This window comes from Fulmarus glacialis, unplaced genomic scaffold (assembly GCF_000690835.1).
Source record: "Fulmarus glacialis isolate BGI_N327 unplaced genomic scaffold, ASM69083v1 scaffold16318, whole genome shotgun sequence".
NCBI lineage: Eukaryota > Metazoa > Chordata > Aves > Procellariiformes > Procellariidae > Fulmarus > Fulmarus glacialis.
The window spans coordinates 1-21,258 of NW_009229094.1; the positions used below are offsets into that span (position 1 = coordinate 1).

General features: G+C 35.7%; 1 protein-coding gene across 1 annotated transcript in view; it reads left to right on the forward strand.

The window, feature by feature from the left end:
• Positions 1-5,743: 5,743 nt before the first annotated feature.
• LOC104081124 (protein unc-13 homolog C-like) overlaps positions 5,744-21,258 on the forward strand; it is a gene marked incomplete at its 5' end in the record, with an annotated part of 78,129 nt that continues 62,614 nt past the window's right edge. Inside the window, 2 exons of the mRNA XM_009583741.1 lie at positions 5,744-5,877; positions 20,650-20,735. Of these exons, the coding sequence (XP_009582036.1) occupies positions 5,744-5,877; positions 20,650-20,735 (220 nt within the window). The remainder of the gene's footprint in view (positions 5,878-20,649; positions 20,736-21,258) is intronic.

Sequence of the window (21,258 nt, forward strand, 5' to 3'; positions counted from 1 at the left end):
AATATATAATAAATTTTAAAAGATGCATGATGTTATTGTGAATCCTTCTTTCTTTACCACAGTTGTCCTTTAATGTAGATATGTTGCAGAGAGCAGGATATTATTACAATTAGACTTCCACATTCTTAAAAATATTGCAGTGTAGATCTTTCAGGGCAGTATGAAGGTTATGCTGATTGCTGCAAAGAGCTTTCAATAAGTGAGGGGCTCACTTGGGTCTTTCTCCACCTATTCCCTGCATAAGCATAGTGCTTTTGTGAAGGTGGGGCAAATCAAACCACAGCAGCACTTGGCTTGCCACTCCAGAGGAGCTATACATGTTATGCTGCCCTAAATGGGTAGAACAATTACATCGTCTCCTTTCACGTGCCAGTCCTCAAAGAAAAAGAAAGAATCTTTATTAGAATTTGTCCAAAAGGATTCCATTCCATTTCAGTTGGTACAGGAGAAGGATACCTGGAATATGGTTTCTGTTTCAAATACAAAAACAGTTTAGGAGTTACTATGCAACAGCACTGCTCAGGGGGTACTGGCTCAGTGAAATCCCTCACATGTTTTCAGTGCATTTTGAGTGTCTGCAAACGGTTTCTGGCTTTAGCCTCTCTAAGTAAATGCTGTAAAGCCAAATTTTCATTCTTTACATACGTAAAAATTAAAAAAAAAAAAATTATAAGAATAGGTGTGTGTATGTTTTATATATATATATAGTGCATATTGTGTATTCCCTGATGATTCTTAACCTCTTCCAAATTAAATAATATTAACTGAGCAGTTTAAAAATACAGAAACACCATTGAAAGTAATGTTTCATCATCTAAGACTGATCTATAAAATTGCACTCTGTAGCCTCACACTAATCAGGGCTACTGCCCTTGGTTTCCATTCAGCTTCCGTTCTACCATTTTTATATAGAAAATACGATATTCTGAAACTTAGGTTGGGGCTTGCATCAGACATAGTCTTCATGCAGATTAGTTTCTGAAATCATAGGGTTGGATTTATCGAAGTTGCACCATACAGATGTTGTGTATTGATTGCACAGAACATAACAAAATAAAAACAAAGCAAAATAAAACCAGACGTTTGTCCTACAAACTGGTAAAATAAATGATGAGAGAAGTTGAAAGCCCTGTGTTCCTCAGACCAGCCTTTATTTGTCTCAGGTCTAGAGATGTAGATTTTAATCCTGCTTCACACTGTGCCCGAGATTGCTTTCTCCACCCTCAGCCATATTTTCCAGAGTGCAAAATATGTTTGCTTGTCAACAGTTTAGCCTTTTTTTTTCTTAAACTCAGAAGAATCTCTCTACGTTTTATCTTTTTCTTTAAGAGAATATCAAAATTCCAGCAACAGGTTTTGGTGCCTCTGTGCCACATGATCCATTGTTTGCATATGAACTCAGGTGACTAGGAAATTGATAGTAAAAGGAAATCAAGAATTTAGTGCAGGTAAAGAACTTATTTTGATACATATCATATGAAAAGTTCCTCTTACTTCCTCTTTCTGATTTTGATGTATTCTGTGGCAAAAGACACACCGTTATAAATCACCTAGTTTAGATCTTGTATTAAAAAAAAGCCATAGAATCCACAGTATTTCCTTTGTTTGTACATCTCAAGTGAATTATATGACTTCTCTTTAAAGATACTTTACTTATAAGGTGTTTGCAATTATCTAGTTTTCCAAATGAATTACGATACTCTCAATAAAATGAAATATCCTGTAACAAAATATATTGCCAAATACATGACGAAACATCCGTCAGGTTATCTCTCAGTTGGATTCCTAAAATGATGAAAACTGAATTAAGACAGCTTTGCCCAGGCAAGCACATCTAACTTAGTATAGCTCTACAAAATAATTGGAACTTCTTTTCTCTGAAACTGACTGAAATTTTATCCAAAACAGCTTAGTACGCTTGATACAACGTGAGGAACTAATTATATTTTACATTAGTCCTATGATGCTCTTTGGGATTTTCTTTTCCAACAGATGTGGGATCATCGCTGAAGCCAGTGTCATTCTTGGCGTTGGCTGCTGTTTGGATTTTACCCTGTTTCATGTGTTCCAAATAAGTTTTCAAATGTCTTTAACTAGTGTTAATATACTGTTGTAGGAATTTACTTAGAACTATCTATTAGCAGTAAAGACAGCATTCCCTGTGACAAAGAATTAATAAAAAGGCACACAATTTAAGAATGCATCATAAAATCTAATGCCTGACAATCAGATTTATGATCCACTAAGTAAATTCACTGGACCTAACTTCTGTATTAAGTCAAGGGCATTGGCTGAGATCAAAACCGAAGAGATTTTAATTAAAGGAACATTTGGAATCTAGGATCCTTAGCAATACATTCCTAATCTAAATCTAATTACATGTCTATAATTGCAACAGATTGCTTTGTAAACTTTTCTAAGTGATAGGAAATGAGTAATAGTGAACTTCAGTATAATGATCAAAAATTTCTCATTCTGGCAGTCCTGAGCTGTGTCATCTTGGAGAAACATGATGAGAACGTATAATTTTTAAAAGCAGAATCAGGCAAACAGCTGTATTCATTAGAACCCAAGCAATCCCGTTTACTCCTCATGCTTGTTTCATGTAGTCCATTTTTCTAAAATATTTCGTTATTTAAGTTTGCCGCTTCCATGTTGTTGCTTGACATTTTTGTATGGTAAAGGATGTATGGTATGCTACAACTTTAGAGTCATCCTAAAGACAAGAAGTAGCCAAGTCAATTAACGTGAGCATATAAAAACCTGTGTTGTCATGTCTTGATAGTGAGACATCATCTGGTATTATTGTTTGTTTGATCTACCAGCAGATGCCTTTTAGGAATATCACTATTCTGCCTTTGGCCAGTTAGTTATTGAGCTTTTAAGTATAGGATCTACTACGGTATCTTCTTACGGCATTTCACAGTTCTGTGCATGTGAACAGCATTCCATCCCAAGTGACGTTACAGGGGGTCAAGGTATTGTAAGCAGTCTTTCCTAAGTGAAAAGGCTAGTGGAAAAGAAAGTGATTCTGCTAATTGGCAGACTTTCATTTGTATCAATGCTTCCTGAAAGCTCTCTTGGTTACTATAAGAGCAATCTGTGATTATAGCTTGTTCAATGAATTATGTATCCACCAAAAATGAAAGACAGGCAACTTCAGAAAATCGTTCTTTTTAAAAGTCATGAATCATGAACAGTATCAGTTAACTAGTGATTTTGTTGTCTTGATATATTGAGAATTTATGTTCCTCTTGATCTTTTCAGATGTATTTTTTTAAAATCTCATTATCGGTATTATTCTCTATAATGATAAGCAGTATTCAGTGGCTCATTTATCTTATCACTGTATTTGTGCCAATGTGGCGCTAATTGGGTATATCGGGTATTTAGTTCATGTTTTTATACTGGCAGTTTCTTTCTAATGGATATAACTTGAGTGAAAAAAGAAAGTTACTATTATCAAGATAAGCTTTTTCCACTAATAGGTCATATAGTTAATCATGTTTATACTCCAGAAATTTTGTGTGTGTAAATTGTTGTAAGCATGTACTTTGCTTATGTACAAGCTAATCTAATCTTGACATTTTAAAAGGCCTTTCCACAACTTCTGCATAGACTGTAAATACACCGTACCATGTAAGTACATATGGTATTATTTCCTAAAGTGAAAGGATGCATACTATTGAGAACTGGTTGGATATGGGACCAAATCACAAGACGGAGACATGAGCTATTACCATCACACTTACAAAATTAGAGCAGATAAATTTCTTTTGAGACCACAGAGAAGGAAAAACTTAACTTATATTTTCATTTAATAAGAGGGCATTCTTACTGACTGTTCACAACAGACTGATGGTGAACCCATGTCACCAAAGCAGACTTCAGCAAAGCAATATAGAAATTAAACTTCAATGCCTCTAAAAGGGTGTTTCATTTCATTACGTAAATGTTAAAATATAATTATATGATGCTGTCCTCCCACTCACTTTTTCTACACTGTTCTGCAGTTTACTACGCCTCTCAGTTATGCCAACGGAAACATTTTCAAGCCAAACAGAGACTGAAGCCATAGCATTTGTAGGTCAGCTGAGTATGTAACAGTGTGATTAATTATACTTTTCTAAAATATTCCACAGTGACTACAAAAACAATTTTCAATTAAGTTTTGTTGAAATTCCCTTTCTGCCATTCTAAATGCTGTTAATAGATAAAAGTAAATTGAGGTTAAGATAACATTTAATTAATTCACTATGACACTAATATAGTGTCATATCTATTCAGAGAGATACAGGGTCCATTGAAGTGGTCATATTTGGATTACAAATGAGAAGTACCTGGAATATGTGTTTAAACTTGCAAGATAATAGGCACGTGTATGTTCTCTGACTTACTAGTTGCCTGAAAAGACCCCTTTCTGTCTCTGACAGCTTGTAGAAGAGACCTAGCATGTGCAGATGTACCTCTGTGTGGCAGAAATTATGTGTGTATCTATGTGTGTGTCCATACAGAGATAAAAATATTTCTTTTTATATTTAGTTCTCTGCAATGAAGTTATTTATTGGACATTGATAAGGAATCTGATCCTTCTGTCAAGCAAAGAACTGAAAAATACTTTTGTCTAGGAAACTGTAAACTAAGAATTCATAAATCAAAACTGTAGAGACAAAATCTAGCTGTAAATGCACATTTTGGTGAAATTAAAAAGTATAAGATTTTCAATAAAAGTTTGTAAGTGATGAATATTAATACATACTTTGAACTACATAAAAAGGCACGAAAGGTGCAGGCTTTTAGTCAAGAGGAATAAAAAACACTGCTTTACTTACCAACTTTTAATTAATGTCTGGAGAGTCATGTTGGTAATCCATCGGATGTATCAGTGTGTCATGTCCTTCCTTGTGTTTACTACAAAAACGTAATGGGGCATCTCAGGTTCTCTGCTTTGGATGTGAAACTGGTTGCAGTCCTCTTCAGTTACAAGGAGCATACAAAAATCCCATTTTCCTGGATAAAAAAGGAATCAAGTGACAGATTGGTTTTGCTCACAACTTTAAAATGCTCGGCAAGGCAATATCTTCACAAGCCTCTCTTTTGGATTTTCCTAATATCTTTTCCTAGTATTTTTACGTGTCCAGGGATTTTTTTTCCCCCTCCTACTTTGTAGTGTTTTCCTCTGCCTCTCTTAAACGCACACTTTGTGGTTCTGCCAGTCAATCTATGAGTCCCTGGAAAATCTCTGTGCAGAATACTTTGGGCAATAGCCTTTTTTATTTTGGCTTCTTTATTTAGAACGAACAGCGTAGCAGCTGTTAGGCCAAATAACTTCAGCATATAATCCAAAACAAAACAAGAACTGTTCCTTATCGTTGATTTGCTCAGTATTTATTGTGCAGGGTATAAAAGTTCTGCCTCAGCAGACAATTTTACTTGCGCTCAGTTTCAGCACAACAAAGAATTTAAGAATGTATTTAATTAAAGCGTGGACATGCACTAAAAATCGAGTCTCTGTTGATCTTTGCTGACCTGGTTGTCTTTGCACTGAGTACATTTTTTGATATATGTCCACAGCCAGGTACAGTCTGTCATACAGTCTACTCTAAGTTGGATAGACAGCCTTTGTCCAAAATTTCTGAAGATACTTAATATGTCATTCTTTCCAACCAAATGATAATCTGTAGGTGGATAACATGTTCTCTAATTTCTCTAATATAAAATATATTCAATCTTGTTTTAACAGGGCAAGAAACAAGAAGTTCCTAAAGAAGAACAGGGACCGACAACAAAGAATTTGGATTTCTGGGCACAGCTTATTACTCTGATGGTCACCATCATAGATGAAGATAAAACAGCGTATACACCTGTCTTGAACCAGTAAGTACTTACTCTCCCTATAAAAATTAAGAATCATGGATTTATTAAAATATGGACAGGAAATACACCTGAATCAGTTATTATTGATTCAATTATGAATCAATTATTTTAAATATAATCTAGTTAGAGATTTTTTAAAATACAGAATATAACATTGACATAGTTTGATAAAGACTTAGCCCCCTGATCACAGAAAGAGAACCTTTTATTTTAGGAACACTAAAGACACATAGTATATGAACATCCCAAAAATTTAAGTAGCAAAATATTATACAAGAGAACTAAATGGATAGACAGAGGGAAAGTTCAGTGAAATAGTGTGATGGTAGTAATGTTACAATAGTATCTTGGCACACAAAGTGTTCGAATCATGCTGAGACTTTTTTAGGCATTATAATAGAGTTTTAGGGATGTATTTGTAAAAGAATAATGAACTTCACAAAAAGACCCTCTCCAAATTTACGATTGGCTAGAGAAAAAGCCTAGCCAGGCTGACTTGAAAATTTATAAAATGCAGAGCAATATCCTGGACTTACCAGAGATGGAAGTTGACTTCTCAGAATTGAAGATGTAACAGATGAGGGAGGTACAATCAATAACCCAGACAAGTTGAATAATTTACGGTTGCTACACTAGTAGCGAAGAGAGAGCCAATCGATAAACACAGAAGGAGGAGATAGAATGCTGAGTTTTGAAAATGAAATATACAGAAGGAGTGCAAAGGAACATATTTCACATATTAGGGCTGGAGAAATGGATGTGGCACTAATTGAAATGTGACATGATGAGGGCCTAGGGAAAAGTATTAGCTCTTTTAGCTCTTTGGAGCTATTTTACAGAGAGATTCTAGAAAATCTGGGTGTAGTCTAGCTGTGATGATTTACGCAAAAGTTAAAATTGAAACTTACATCCATATTATGGCTAAATAATTAATAGAGGTGTCTGCAGTGGCATTTAACAGAATGGTCTGAAGGGGAGCAGAACAAGTCTCTTTCTTTCAGCCAAAATAGGGTAGATACTGAAAGGCACTCTGTACATGGAGTTGTTGGCATGTCTGTATGACTCTGTACGCTTGTCTGTTGATAAAAGGTACCATACTTTTTATGGACCCACAGTATAATTACCAAAGAAACCTCCTGGTGATAGTCAGAAGTTGGAAGATATTTCATTGCCTTCTGATTCCTTCCTTTCCTTTAACTAAATGAAGGATTGTTTCAGTCCTGGATAACAAGATTCTCTTTGTTCAATCATTTCCTGCACTGAAACAAGTTCTTACCCAACAGAGGAAAGAAAACTCTTTTCCTGTTTACTCCATTTATACAACTTAGCGTGAAGTTCCTCTATTAATGAAAGCTCAATTTTTTCTCTGACTGTATAACAAATATACTTATCATAAAACATCCAACTGGAACAAATATATACATGTGTTTCATTTCAGTCTTTTCACTGAAATTAAATAAGAATTATTGAGGGTTAATTATCCTAAAAATTGTTCTAGCTATATTCTTACACAAACATCAGGGAGAAAAGAAAGGGATCAAGAACAGAGTTCCTCTGAGGGGATTAGGAGATTCCCTAAAGTGCAGCTGAGTTATTTTGTAAGATGTGAAAAGAGAATCAGGAGTGGACGGAGTTGGGACAGATTAAAGGAGAGAGCGTGTGTGACTTCTCTCCCATTTTCACTGTTTTGGAAGTGGAAAGGTGAACACAGGGAATAAAGCGTCTTTGAGAAATAGGAGACATCAGGAGTAAGAGATGGAGAGGCTGTGGGTAGAAACACTTGAAAAACTGTTCAGAGTTGCTTTGGATACATTTTTTTAAAAGAAAAGCTTCTCCTAACACAAAAGCAGCATGTAAAAACTGTTGAGAAAAATGACAGACAGCCTCTTCCCCCTTGCTTACCCCAGAAAAGAAAACGGATGAAAGGAAAATATAAGTCGAATGCATAAGAATATTGCAAAACTATGACTCCTTATCAGAAATATACGGCCATGCAGTGTCGCAGTGGAATATTCGGGCCTACGTCCATTTAAATCCTATTGTAGAAATGAGGTTACTGAAGATCCCCAGGAGAGCTCCAAGCATTCTGATAGGAGTTTTCACAATGGTATAATATTGCTCAGAATTTTTTTCCTCAACCAGTTTTGGAAACCCTATTTTTATATCTACCTTAGAGGCAAAAAAGATGCTGTGATAGAGCAGTTTGAACTGTATCAGATGGTGAATCCAGATGAAACATGACATGATTGCCTCAGCAAGCATTGCAGCAACTGAAAGACCATACCAGACCATTCAGTGGGAGTTGTATGGGCAACCTGCAGATCTTATATGACACAAGAAACTTGACAAGTTTGAGGGAAAAACATGAAGTCTGGTATTTAAGTAGTGAAATTCTCATTCTACTAGTGAAAACAATGTAAAATGTGATTGGAACCTGATTCACAAGCAAATCTAGGACGTTCTAGCACTTGTCAAATATGCATTGTACACACTGTGAGACAGCAGAAATTGCTGTCAAAATAAAATATCTGTTCAACAGATCAAGAACAAAATCTTCAACTGAAATACGCTTGCGCATTTGGAAATCAAGATCTAAACTTTGTGCACATATGCTTGGAACAGTCATGTGTGGTGTTGTAATACAAATCTAAGAAACAAGACAGCTCTGGTGGGACTTTTAAATTTGTTATTTACTGATTCTTACGTCTTTGCAACGTAAGGATCTGTTTTCTTTCCTTTGTGAACACTGTTTCATGCTCTAGTACTTTAGTACTTCTTTAGTACTTTATAGTACTGTGTTTTAGTGGCTCCTGCAGACGATATTGAAATATTGGCTTAGCTAGCCCTTGAAATTTTTAGTCTCGATCTGATAGCTAAAAATCACATTTTGAAAGGAAAATAAAAATCATAGTTACCATTCAAGAACAAATGCTATTAATGTTGTCTGAGATTACCAGGGTTGGATACCCACAAAATTATCTGATTTACTGAAGAACCAAGAAGTGATACCATTTATTATTTGGGTAAAGAAAGCATAAATGGTGTTTCAGAAAAGCTGATCAAAGATACTCAGAGAAAGTACTCAAATGTGAAATAGTATCGGAAAATCTGTTAGGAACTTGTTGGAGTTAGAGATAAGAACTTGGAGCAATGTCAGCACTATGTTCTTGGAGAAGACATAGTGAATAACCAACTCAAAAAGAATATTAGGCTAAAAATCAAAGCCTACAAGAGATGGAAGAAGAAGTTATATGATTAGCAAAGTCAAAATTTGGAAGTCAGAAAGCATTAGCTTAAAATTTAAAACGTCAAGACAGATTAAATGTTGCAAAAGAAAATAAAAGAGAGCAAAGAAAAATTGAATAAAATGGGACTAAGTTCTCTTTGCAGTGAACATGGTATTTAGTTGAAATATGATCTGGGCGTTCAGAAATTAAAGGAGGGTAACACAGAACAAGGAACCTAACTGAAGAATGCTGATGCCAACACAGAATGGCAAATAATACTGAGTGTTTGGAATTGGAAATGATCAGAGCTGCTGTAAAAGAAAGCCTCCAAGAGGTTTCACACACTCCCTCCCCATTCCACAGTGTGGAAAGAACTGGCATGTGAAATCTGCAGGTGCAGATTTCCTCATGCTTCAGGAGCTAGAATATTTAATAAATCCGTGAAGTCAAGGATAGTAACTTATATTGAAGAAACAGCATAACTGTAACTTATGAGTCAGTGAGTTATGAAATATACATCAATGTAAAAAAAACCCAAAACAACAAAAGCATGGAAGGAAGTGAAAAAAATCAGGTAAAATATATCATGAATTGGACTATGTCAGGCTAACTCTAGAATCTTTCCTTGATAATGGAAGGTGTATCTGATGTGTTTTGTGTCTTGATTCAGTGATATTGCCCATTATCAATTATACTTCATTCTGTGGAAGCATATGAATATCACTTATTTCATTAAACTTGTGAACATTATCGTGTTTAACAAAGAGATATTCTGTTCTTTCACAAGACCCACTGTCATTTTCTTATGTAGCAATGTATCATACACTTTAAGATGAGATTAATTACATAGACTGTATAAGGTATCTGTCTTGACCATTATATTTTCTTCAGGAAAAGGAACATTGCTTTGGTTAAAAACAAAAACTTTGGATAGGTGGAGGATAGAGCACAAAAAGTGAGAATAAATTAACTCTTTGCTCACAGTTTAAATAGAATATATATTTTCCAAAATCAGATAGAACTTTTGTCTTAAGAACTAGTGAAGCAGTGACCATGCCCAGCACTCCACAGACAGTGCAATCTAACCTGTTTCTGCATGCACAGCACAAAAATGAGTGTATTCACACACCCAGACCAGACTCTCTTTAGCACCTGAATGAGACTGAACCTACCAAGTATGGAACACAAGCTATTCTGAGAATGTGCATCTGAGGTTCAGGGACTTCGATATTCTTAAAATGTAGCAGACTGCAGATTTGACAGCACAAATTAAGAAAAAGCATTTTTAATTGTCATGATAGGAATTTCTTAGTTTAGGATTGAACTAGAGACATGCAGTACTATCTAGGAGAAATGCTTTTGAGGTTTATTTATGTTTTGCTTCATACATTGATTCTTCGTGTTTTCTTTCAAGCTGAGTTCAATTTGATTCCACTGATCTGTGGTTTTATATGTAGCACTTTGTTAGAACTAGCCAGTGTAAACAGTTTTCATTAAATTTTTGCTTAATTAAAATCAATAGAGAGAAGACATTCGTAAGTGGCTACCTTTTATATGCATTTTAGTATTTTTGGAAATACATGGAAATTATAATGTACGGGCAACCTAATGGTTAATTTGTTTCCCATGAAAACCTAGCATATTCTGTTTATTATGAAGTTCCACCGAATATTATTGTATGGTTGACATACGAGTTGACGATTAGAGACTGTCATGCAAGGGAGGAAGGTGATTTTAATAGCAATGTTTTGGATAAACTGAGATTTCATAGTATTGCTCTAAGAATGACAGAGGAATTGGGAAAATTATGGCCTATGAGACAGAGATAATTGTAGCAAGAGGAAACAAAATTACTAATAGAGCACTCTCCTAGTCATCCTCTTGCTTCACAGAGAAATGTGAAAATGTGTGGCTTTTACGAAGGTTAGAAAACATAATATGTAGAGGTTTGCATGGGCAATTTCTCTGATATTTTGCTGCTTAGGGACCAAATTCTGAAACAGTTTGCAAAAGAAAAGTCTTTTTACCTAAAAAAGAGGTGATAAAATACAAATAATACAAAATTCCTTACTTACATTTGACCTTTGATTATAACTTCCCTTCAATAAGTCAGCTGCTGCTGTTACCATTTATCTTTAGCATGTGGAAAAATTTATATGCTTCTGTTGTGTGGTAAGCTTTGTTAGCTTCTCACATATAATAACACTGCAACTATAATTATGGTAGTTGCATAATACCCATAACTATGATAGCTGCACAATACCCATCGGTCTCTAATCGTTATAAGTATCGAAACTAGCCTGAGTTTTAGAAAGGAAGTTCAGAAACAACTTGTAATTAAATATACACATAGCCCATAAACACTAAATTAAAGTATACAAATAATGGAAACACATATTTTACTAAATGCTTAGACATAGGGAACAGAGAAAAGACTGACTCCACGACAACAGAAAATGCAAATCCTTGTGTGGATTCACACACAGGAAAGAAACCCAAAGTTTCCATTATGTGTCATTCTTAGAGCACAGGCTTAACAGTGCACAAAAGGACAGCATGTGTAGACTGATACAATTGTGCTTCATTACCGTGATGATGAGGGATTAACCAAATTGTAGAATAATGAGCTTAATAATGACTATTAGGCAGATACTCATAATGCAGGAGACTGGAAGGAGGCTATCTCCTTTCTGTGCTGCTTTACAGCTTCCAGAGTTACAGCACTTCTACTTTTGAGAGCAGATCATGGCTACCACCATCCTTTTAGAACAAATGATCTCAAAAGGAAAAGGTCTTTGTATAAATTAGTTCTTATATGAATGCTGTTAACTGTTCTTCCTCCAACTTGATGAGGAAATTCTAGGATGCATACTTCTTTTCTGAAAAATGTGTGTCTTGTATATTCTTTCAAATATATCTCCTTCCTCTGAGTAGGGTAAAAGATTTTGCAAAATACAATGAAGTCCCTAAGTCCTTTCTTGGGTTTCTTTCAAAGAATTTGATCTAAGAGAGGACTTGGGATTTACTCCAGTAATTGCATTTCTGGAGTACAGTTAAGATAGAGCTTAGGAAGAAGAGAAATAACTTTGCTTTTTTTTCCCAGAACTTTATCTGAAATCCAGGAACATAAAATGCTGTTTCCATTAGAGTAAGAAATATGTGATAGGAGTTAGTGCTTATTTACTTATTTACATAAAGATGTACCTAGGTTCTTGGTTCCATCTCCTTGCTCAGAATGACCAGATGAGCCATTGCACTGAAGTATGTGTCCTAGTTTCTGTTGGGATAGAGTTAATTTTCTTCCTAGTAGCTGGTATAGTGCTGTGGTTTGGATTTAGTATGAGAATAATGTTGATAACACACTGATGTTTTAGTTACGCTAGTCAAGGACTTTTCAGCTTCCTGTGCTCTGCCAGGTGCACAAGAAGCTGGGAGGGGGCACAGCCAAGACAGCAAACCCAACTGACCAAAGGGGTATTCCATACCATATGATGTCATGCTCAGTATATAAAGCTGGGGGGAGTTGGCTGGGGGGCAGCAATTGCTGCTTGGGGACGGGCTGGGTGTCAGTCGGTGGTAAGCAGTTGCATCACTTGTTTTTCCTGGATTTTGTTCCTCTCCCTCTCTCTCTGTCTCGTTGTTTTCCTTTTCATTACAATTTATTGTTGTTGTTGTTTTTATTATCACTACTCTATTTCAAGTATTAAACTGCTCTTATCTCAACCCACGAGTTTTCTTATTTCTGCCCTTCTGATTCTCTCCCCGACCCCAGCGGGCGGCCGGGGGAGGGTGAGCAAGCAGCTGCATAGTACTTAGTTGCCAACTGGGGTTAAACCATGACAGTATGGCACCCAGTAAACTCCTTTTAAGCCTTTTAAGCTCCTTTACTGTCCATTTTAAAAGTTCTTTAAGCTTTTTCTGGCTGCAGCTCACACAACTTAGGGATGGTATCTCAGTCTTTGATTTGCAGAAATAAACCCTAGACTATCCAACTTAGTTCTGACTAACCATTTGAATAGTTTCTTATGCAGTCCAGCTCTTTTTACAATATGAGGAGACTTGATCTCTTTTTCTTAGCTTGTTGGAGTGTTTGGCATACCCTTTGGCTTTATTTGGATTAGTTTTTGAATCCAAGCCCCAGCTTTAGCATCCATTAACATCTTGTGCACAGCAATAAATCATGCTATGAAATCCCTGAGCTGTCTGTAACTTGTTTGGAATTTAGTAATAATTTCAGTCCTTTAGTGAGGCATGGTTTCTCACTGAGCTCGTTCATCTGAAGTTTCTCTTACATCAAACCTTAGTAAGAAAAGGAGGATCAGCCCTGTGTGTGACTCTAATTGCTGTGTATTTTGTCAGAGAACCAGAGAACTTCTACACTAATCTACCTACCTGGGTCTGTGAAGAATTTGACTATGAATTTTTTAAATACGGTGAATTTAAAAGATTCTTCTTGGGGACTCATTTCTTCTTTATATTTTAACACTTTGTCTAATTTTTGCTTTCAGTTGTGTGTGTATTTTTATATATGTCAGAGTTTGCCTTCAGTTGTGGCTCCAAATGCAGATAAGTCAGTGGTGACTGCTGCGAACTGTGACATACGACTTTCTTGAGCAGTGTCTGAGTATTCTATGTGAAGGTCACTTTTAGGGAAAACAAACAGAATTCTATAGCTTTTTCTGTCATTATTCTTAGCCAGGAAGATATATTACAGTTGAAAAAACATTACTGCTGCTTCTGACATTTGGAACCAAACTTAAGATGTGCTAGAACTATTTATAGCACAAATTAAAAGTTGTACTTACAGTTGTCAAGTACTGATTTTAGCATTATAACATGATGTCAGGAAGGAATGTAATATAACACGGGATTTATAAGAAGCTGTCTTCTTTTTACAATACTATTTTTAGGGTCCTCCAAGCAGTTTTAACGGTGGCCGCAAATATCAAGCCTAGGCTCTTTTCCTTCTTCTTTACCTATAGATAGATCTTAGAATTAGAAAATTAAGAGGGTGTTGAAAGTATTAAATGTACACAATATACTTAGAAGCAAAATCATCTGAACAGGTTAATACTGAAGAATAACAGGCATAATAAAATCTCAGTCAAGTTCTGCTTTGCAGTTTACATTACTGTTTATTGTATATATTCCTAACATGAGCATTTTTCATAATGCTGATAATTCAGCCTGTCAGTTTAGTCAGACAGTGAAATATGGCTGACAGAATACTAAGTACATCTCTGACAAATGCAAGCTGGGAACAAGGGAAGAGTAAGCTTTTTGGGAGTCATGTACTTGGAGATAAATATGTTAATTGTTAATTGATCACCTGGAATTTTCTATTCTTATTTATTGCACATTTTCTCTGAATATTCATGTAATAGTATGTGTATATATGTATGTACATTAAAGCAAACTAGAGCCCTGTCCTGGTTGGGAAGAGGGCTCAGAAGGATGATTCAAAAGCTTAAGTTCTCTTGCTGACTGACATTCCCCTGTCATAGCATCTTGAGCAAGTCACTTCTACTTTGTCTTCTTCCCCATTCTCTGTCTTGTCTTTTTAAACTGTGAGTTTGGAAGGTCAGTGATTTTCTCTTATTTTAAAGTTCCTGCATATTAATTTCTTAAACCTACCGGAAGCCTCTAAGTGCTACTGTAATGCAAATAGTAAATTATATATTATTATTACATGAGTAATCTTAGAAACATGAGTAACCAAATTAAATGTGACTACTCATGCATAAAGCTATCTCTGAGGAAAGTTCTGGCAGGAGTGGTGCATACCGTAGCCATAACAATTACACTTCTCCGCAGGAAAAAAGGCTCGCACTTGTACATAATACATATATACATAAAGTCTTCATCAGTATTCCGCAGTCTCAAGTTGTGCATGTGCCCTTATATTCTTAATCAAATGCACAAATGGTATTATAACAATGGGGTAGATTGTTTAAAATACATAGTAAAAGTTAGGGAGATTAAAAATAGATATGTTAATATAAATTGTGAAGTAGACATGACACAATTTTTAGCCCTTCCCTTAGATAAGGTGCAAACCACCCAGCAAGTAACGGAGACTAGAAGCATACTGTGAAAATTGCCAATATTGTCCAGTAACTCCTGGCAGATGGTAAGCCACTAGAAACATTCTTGATTCTTTCCTCTAAGAATAAAGACTGGAAAAAAGTCCTGCAGACATTAACCAGCTTGTCACTGTATGACAGATTGCTTCATAACAATCAAATCAACAAAAATGAACATAATATTCATTGAAGTAATACAGACATTTCCCACATTGTTCAAGCAGTCCTGCTGGTGGAGTTAAATGGAACGTTCCTTTCAAGCTTGTCATTTTACAGCTGGTTTCTCTACTTGCTCTGGTAGGACCTACTTGTAGTGGCATTTGTACTTGCCATAGAGATGCTGATGTATGTTTGACATTAGACTTCAAGGGCAGTCAAAGTCAGCCTGCCCTCCTCATCACGCCTGTGTTGGAATCAGTAATGCTGCTCCTCTAAATAAGATCTGCAAAGTCATCACCTGTGTTACACAGTGCAGAAGATGCAGTTCATGGTGTCTAATGAGATTTACTTCATTGGCTTGCACCTTAAGTCCTAACAGTAATGCAGCTGAAAGAGGATGATATCTTGCATTATTAGCAGCACGGGGGTCAATGGACTTTTGTTCCATGCCCATCAACACCAGGTCTGGGATGTGGTATAAGAAATATCTAAAACATTGTCTGCTTGAAAGGTACCACCTCTGCTACAGTTAGTGAAGCTGAACCAGCTTCACTCATAGATACTGTGGGGTTTAACTGAATGAAGAACATAATTTCTGACACATTTGGGAGAAGCATGGAAGACGGCTTCTGTTTCTGATGCACTACATTTAGTAAAGTACATAAAAATTTTGCCTATTTGAAGTTCTACAAGGCTTTAACTTATTTTCTTGAGATCTATTTTAGTATGCCCACACTTGCATAAGAACCCTATCAAATGGAAATGAAGTGGATAATAGAGACTTTTGTGGATAATTTGACATGTTTTAAAATGCCTGTTTCAATGGCTTTCTCTTGGGTTTATATTTAAAATATATAAGTGATTGTTTGATTTGAATAAGAAATTAGGAGGTCATTTGGATTTCAATTTTTTTTTTTTTATCTATGGAGATCTCAAAGATTTTTTTTTTTATTCCGGGGTGGTTTTAATTGCCTCTTTTCAGGCTTTGATAAAGGAGCTCTTATAAACCATGACATTTATTACTAAAACAAATTTCATGCAATGGAGGAATGTTAATCAAAACACGGTACTATGAAAAGCTCAGCTACCATTTTAGCAATTTAAGGACCGTAATCCTGCTACCCTCATGAATAAAGCTGCTAGCGCAGTGAGTTGTATTTTGTATAATGACATATTGGGCTGCATTAGGAAGACCACAGCCCACAGGTTGAAGGAAGTGATTGCGTCCTTCTGGTCAGAACCTGCGACACTGCATTTGGGTGGTTATTTCCAGTTTTGATTCCCCAGTACAAGACAGCCATTGTCAAACTGGAGAACTACAATGGAGAACAATCAAGAAGGAGGATGGAACGCATGATGTGTGAGGAGAAGCTGAGGGAGCAGCTTGTACAATCTGAGGAAAACACAGCTAAGGGCAGTGCTGATTGCATTCTTCAACTTTCTAATGAGATGTTAGAAGCAAAAGACAGAGCCAAACCACTTCCAGAAGTGCACAGTAAAAGGCACGAGCACAATTTTCAGGTAGGGGAACTCGTATTAGCTATACAGGAGCAAATCCACACTCCACAGTGAGAGCGGTCAAACACCGAAATATGTTGCCCAGAACGGTGGTGTCATTTTAATGTTTGGAGGTAGTCGGAATTCAGATGTACAGGCCCTGAGTAACCTGATATAACTTTGAGGTTCTCTCTGCTTTGAGCTAGATGACCTTCAGATGTCCATTCCAGCTTAAATTGTTCAAAAATTCTATAAAAATAGCTGCATTAGCTTAAAACAACGTCCAATCTGCTGTGCATGTGGTCAATACTGGATGCCTAGAGAAAAAGCGTATCACAGTCATCATTGCTACCCTGGCCAGCTAATGGTTGAAATAGTAGCCACAATATTATAGCCTTTCTAGTTAAGGACAAAATTTTACTCCATCACAATTCTATGATACTTGTTGACACAGGTCTTAGCTTTATTTCCTTTTCATTGACATTCAGAGCAAATCTTTTGAATATATGATGTATCCTGTCAATCCGTACACTTTGTACAATATTCATTAAAAGAATAGCTAACTGAAATTCCCATCAATATTACTTAGATAAACATAAATATATATACAAGGGGGAAAATCTAATCCCAGGATTTTGATGTTAGCAAATGCAGAAATTGGTTGGAAAATTTAAAATTATTTAGATCTTACATTCCATTTAAGAAAAGTAATTAATGCAGAAATGCTATATCAATTACACTCTGATAATCTCTGTCCAATCCTCTGTAAACTAATAATACTTGAAAAATTTAAAATCAAATTGTCTACACCATATAGCTTTAATGTCTCCATGCAATTCATTTTTCAACCATTATAGTTAGTATGTATACAAAAGGAATTTTAACAATGGTGGATAACAGCTATGTATTTCTGAAATATGTTTATAAGTAGTAATTTTTTTTTAATAAGCAGCTTGTGGCTAATTAGCTTTGTGATATAAGATGTTGTACTCTCTCAAATTGCTGTACATCAGTGAACAGGATAAAGAATGCAGAGCAGAGTGATGGAATAAAGCTTATTTTCTTGTGTCAACACAATTCATATGAATGACAGGATAAAAGAAAGCCATGAAGCAGATTGAAATGGTTATTTCTAATGTGTGAAAACAATGTTTGTCACAGTTTCCATTGTGCATACCTGTCTGAGCTGGGTGGAGCTGCAGTAGCAAACATCCAAGCTTGTGAAGACAGTGTTGAAAACCGAAGTTTACTTTGTTTATGGGAGTGCACTTACCACCAGCTCCGATACGAGTATTGTTCATAAATGCAAAAAGTGAGAAAGCAATGGTATCATTGTGTGGAGAAGGGGCTGGCATACTGCTGAAGCCAGAGTTCTGTAATTATAATGGGATAAGCAAGTAGTTTAACTTTCTGAATCAGGATTAAATTATCTGGAAGTCAAGCTATTAAACTGTCGCAAACTTCCATGAAATACCCTGGCAAGCTATGTGATGTCATTTCCAAGCATGTTAATGCCTGGGAGAAGTGTATTTTATGGCTAATATCTCAACACAATGACATCTACAGGCATATTAGGTACCTAGTTCATTAGCATGTTAAATCAATTTCACTGGCTGACAGTATTGATTAGGTTAACTGTCCACATTATGCTGCTAACCTACTTTGGACAACTTAAAAATCTATTATTTGAGTCTCTGATGAATACACCTACAGGTCCATAGCTGTCATGAAGCAAATTAATTACATGTGAAAAGTAAAAGTTTTATACTAAACACAGTGGGGTTTTGTCGCAGTAATCTCCTGCTAAGAGGTCACTGTGTTGGATAAAATGTATACAGGATGTATGGGAATGGCAGTCAATCCTGCAGAGCTGTATACAAAAACGTATCCATGTAATGATAAAATTGCAAATATCCATACCCTAGGCATTGGATGGAAGATTTCATTGGTATGTCCAGTTGATGGTTATTCATTAAGTTTGTATTTCTCAGGGACGGAGAGGTTGGGGCATCAGCTTTAGGTACCTAACTGAAGTCAGGTGGGATGAATCGAGGATACTGTGTAGAACTACAGTAATTTAAGCAACACAGTGAAAAGATAATTGTAGTTTGTGTGTGTATGTGTTTTCACAAGTTAAAATGTATACTCATATATACCACTAATCAAACAAATGCATTTTTATCAGACTCAGCCTTGCATTATGGCCAGCTTTGCATTATGGACAAAAGTCAGTGTCAATATTAAATCAACTTTTAAATGTTTCCTCAGAGCAACTTTGTCAAAGTTAAAGTGTGGTGCTAAGAAAGCACTCAGACTGGACTGAAGGTAAAGAGATTAAGACAGTTATAGTTAAAATACATTTGAGCTTTTGAACAACGATTAATTTTGTGTTAACAGAATTAATACAAAGTTCTGTAATTGAGCGGCCATTAGCATAATGAAAGCATATCAGTGATCTGAGCTAGCAATTGCTTCATATTAAAGTGACAGAGCTAATGAACTGTTTAAGTACTTTTCTTTGCAGATATGATCAGGGTCAAATATGTCCCTGGAAAGAATTCTGGAAAGAATACATTACTTAGATTATATTGCTATCACTTTAAAGTTGCACATCGTTCTCATTCTTTCTTTGGCAATAAGAACTTTAAAAATTCTTACAGTATTACAAAAAATATTACAGAGTATTTTCTGAATTTGATTAGCGCTTCAATAAAAGGTCAAAATACTTTGAATCAAATTCTCTGCTAGTGTAAAGTGGTGTCATAAACTCAAGACAAAAGCCACACGGCTCTGTGTGTTTCCTCATGAATATAGTCTTTCATGATTTTATGTATTCATGGTGAGCTACTAGTGTATTCGTACAGCTCTCACTGCACTGCTGTGGTATAAACAAGTGCTTTCCCAGTCGGAGGTTCTGGGCACACCTCCTGCTCTTCAGCTGTGTGACCTGCTTCTGGCTGCTGCCGTGCCCTGAGAACTCCTCATACTAATGTCAGTCCCACACCTGCAGTAAGGACAGACTTTTTTTTTTTTTAAAAAAAGACAGACAAATAGCTCTCCTTTTAAATATAATGTGTAACATGCAGTATCTGTCACTAAAATGTCAGCTTTTGCCAGTAGCCTACAGTGAAGATGATAACTGAAAGATTAAACCTTTTTTTTTTTTACATAGAATAAGAAGCAGCTGGGATCTATGAAAAAGTTGTGGAAAAATATTTTCTTGATAACAGAAAAAAATATATAAAAAGGACTGTTTTTCGAAGATGACATGAAGCATAAGACCAAAACTAAAATTTTTAATCAAAAATATGCATTTTTCTACCTTTTATATTCTTTACTGGTTTATCCATTTTTCAAGGTGAAAGTCTTCAAATGGTGAATTGGATTCAACTAGTATAAACCAATATAGCTTCACAGACAACTTCACTATTTTCCAGTGTAATAAGGGAATTAAGGAAAACTGGTAGCTGCTAAACATCTGAGCCAACTGTTTCAGGTTTTTCATAAGCCATCTGAGTTATCTAAAGTTGAGGAATTATTTGCAAGATAGATGGATGCCTCTTGGTTTAAAATGTCATGTGACGGAATTGGTGCAACATTCAACTAATTACTTAGTTAGGTCCCTGACATTAGACTAAGGGAAGTTTTTATTTGAAGATTGGATGGTTCATATAATTGTACAAAACACAAAATACAGTAAATGCATACTGGGGGAATTATTTTGTGGAAATATTTGCCTTTCTGCTGTGCAGCTGTAAGCATAATTTCTAGCAGCAGATGAACTGATGTAATGTGATTGATTGCAGGTTTCCTCAAGAGCTGAACATGGGAAAAATCAGTGCTGAAATCATGTGGACTCTGTTTGCCCAGGACATGAAATATGCTCTGGAAGGTAATTAGAACAAACTATTAATTACACTAGTGAGTTCACCAATACTAATTACCACTGCAAATCACACCTGGCATCAGATTTCTGTGGGTGGTAAGAGTTTTCTGACATAACTTGTTTAAGATGTTTCATAGGTTAGTGAAAAAGAAGTATTGTAAAGGAAGAAAATCGTTGCACTGCGACTAGATGAAGTTATCTGTGGAAGAAGGAGATAAAAGAACTGCAACTTGAAATGCTACTTTTTATTACCTAAATCTGAACAAAACCATCAATGTCCAAAGAACCACAGATATGCTTGCTAGAGAGCATTGTAGGCATTCCATATTTTCATAGTAGCTGAAAATTGCTAACTTGCCCATAAGAAACATTTATAGAATGAAGTTATGGAGGAAAACACACACAGATAATTAAACCTTTTTGTGTTCAAAAGGCAAGTTGTACTCGTTCTAGTTCCAACAGAATCAAATGCAGTTTCCTTTTATTCTTTAAGATAGTACTGTGGTTAACCGTAGGTAAAATATACTTT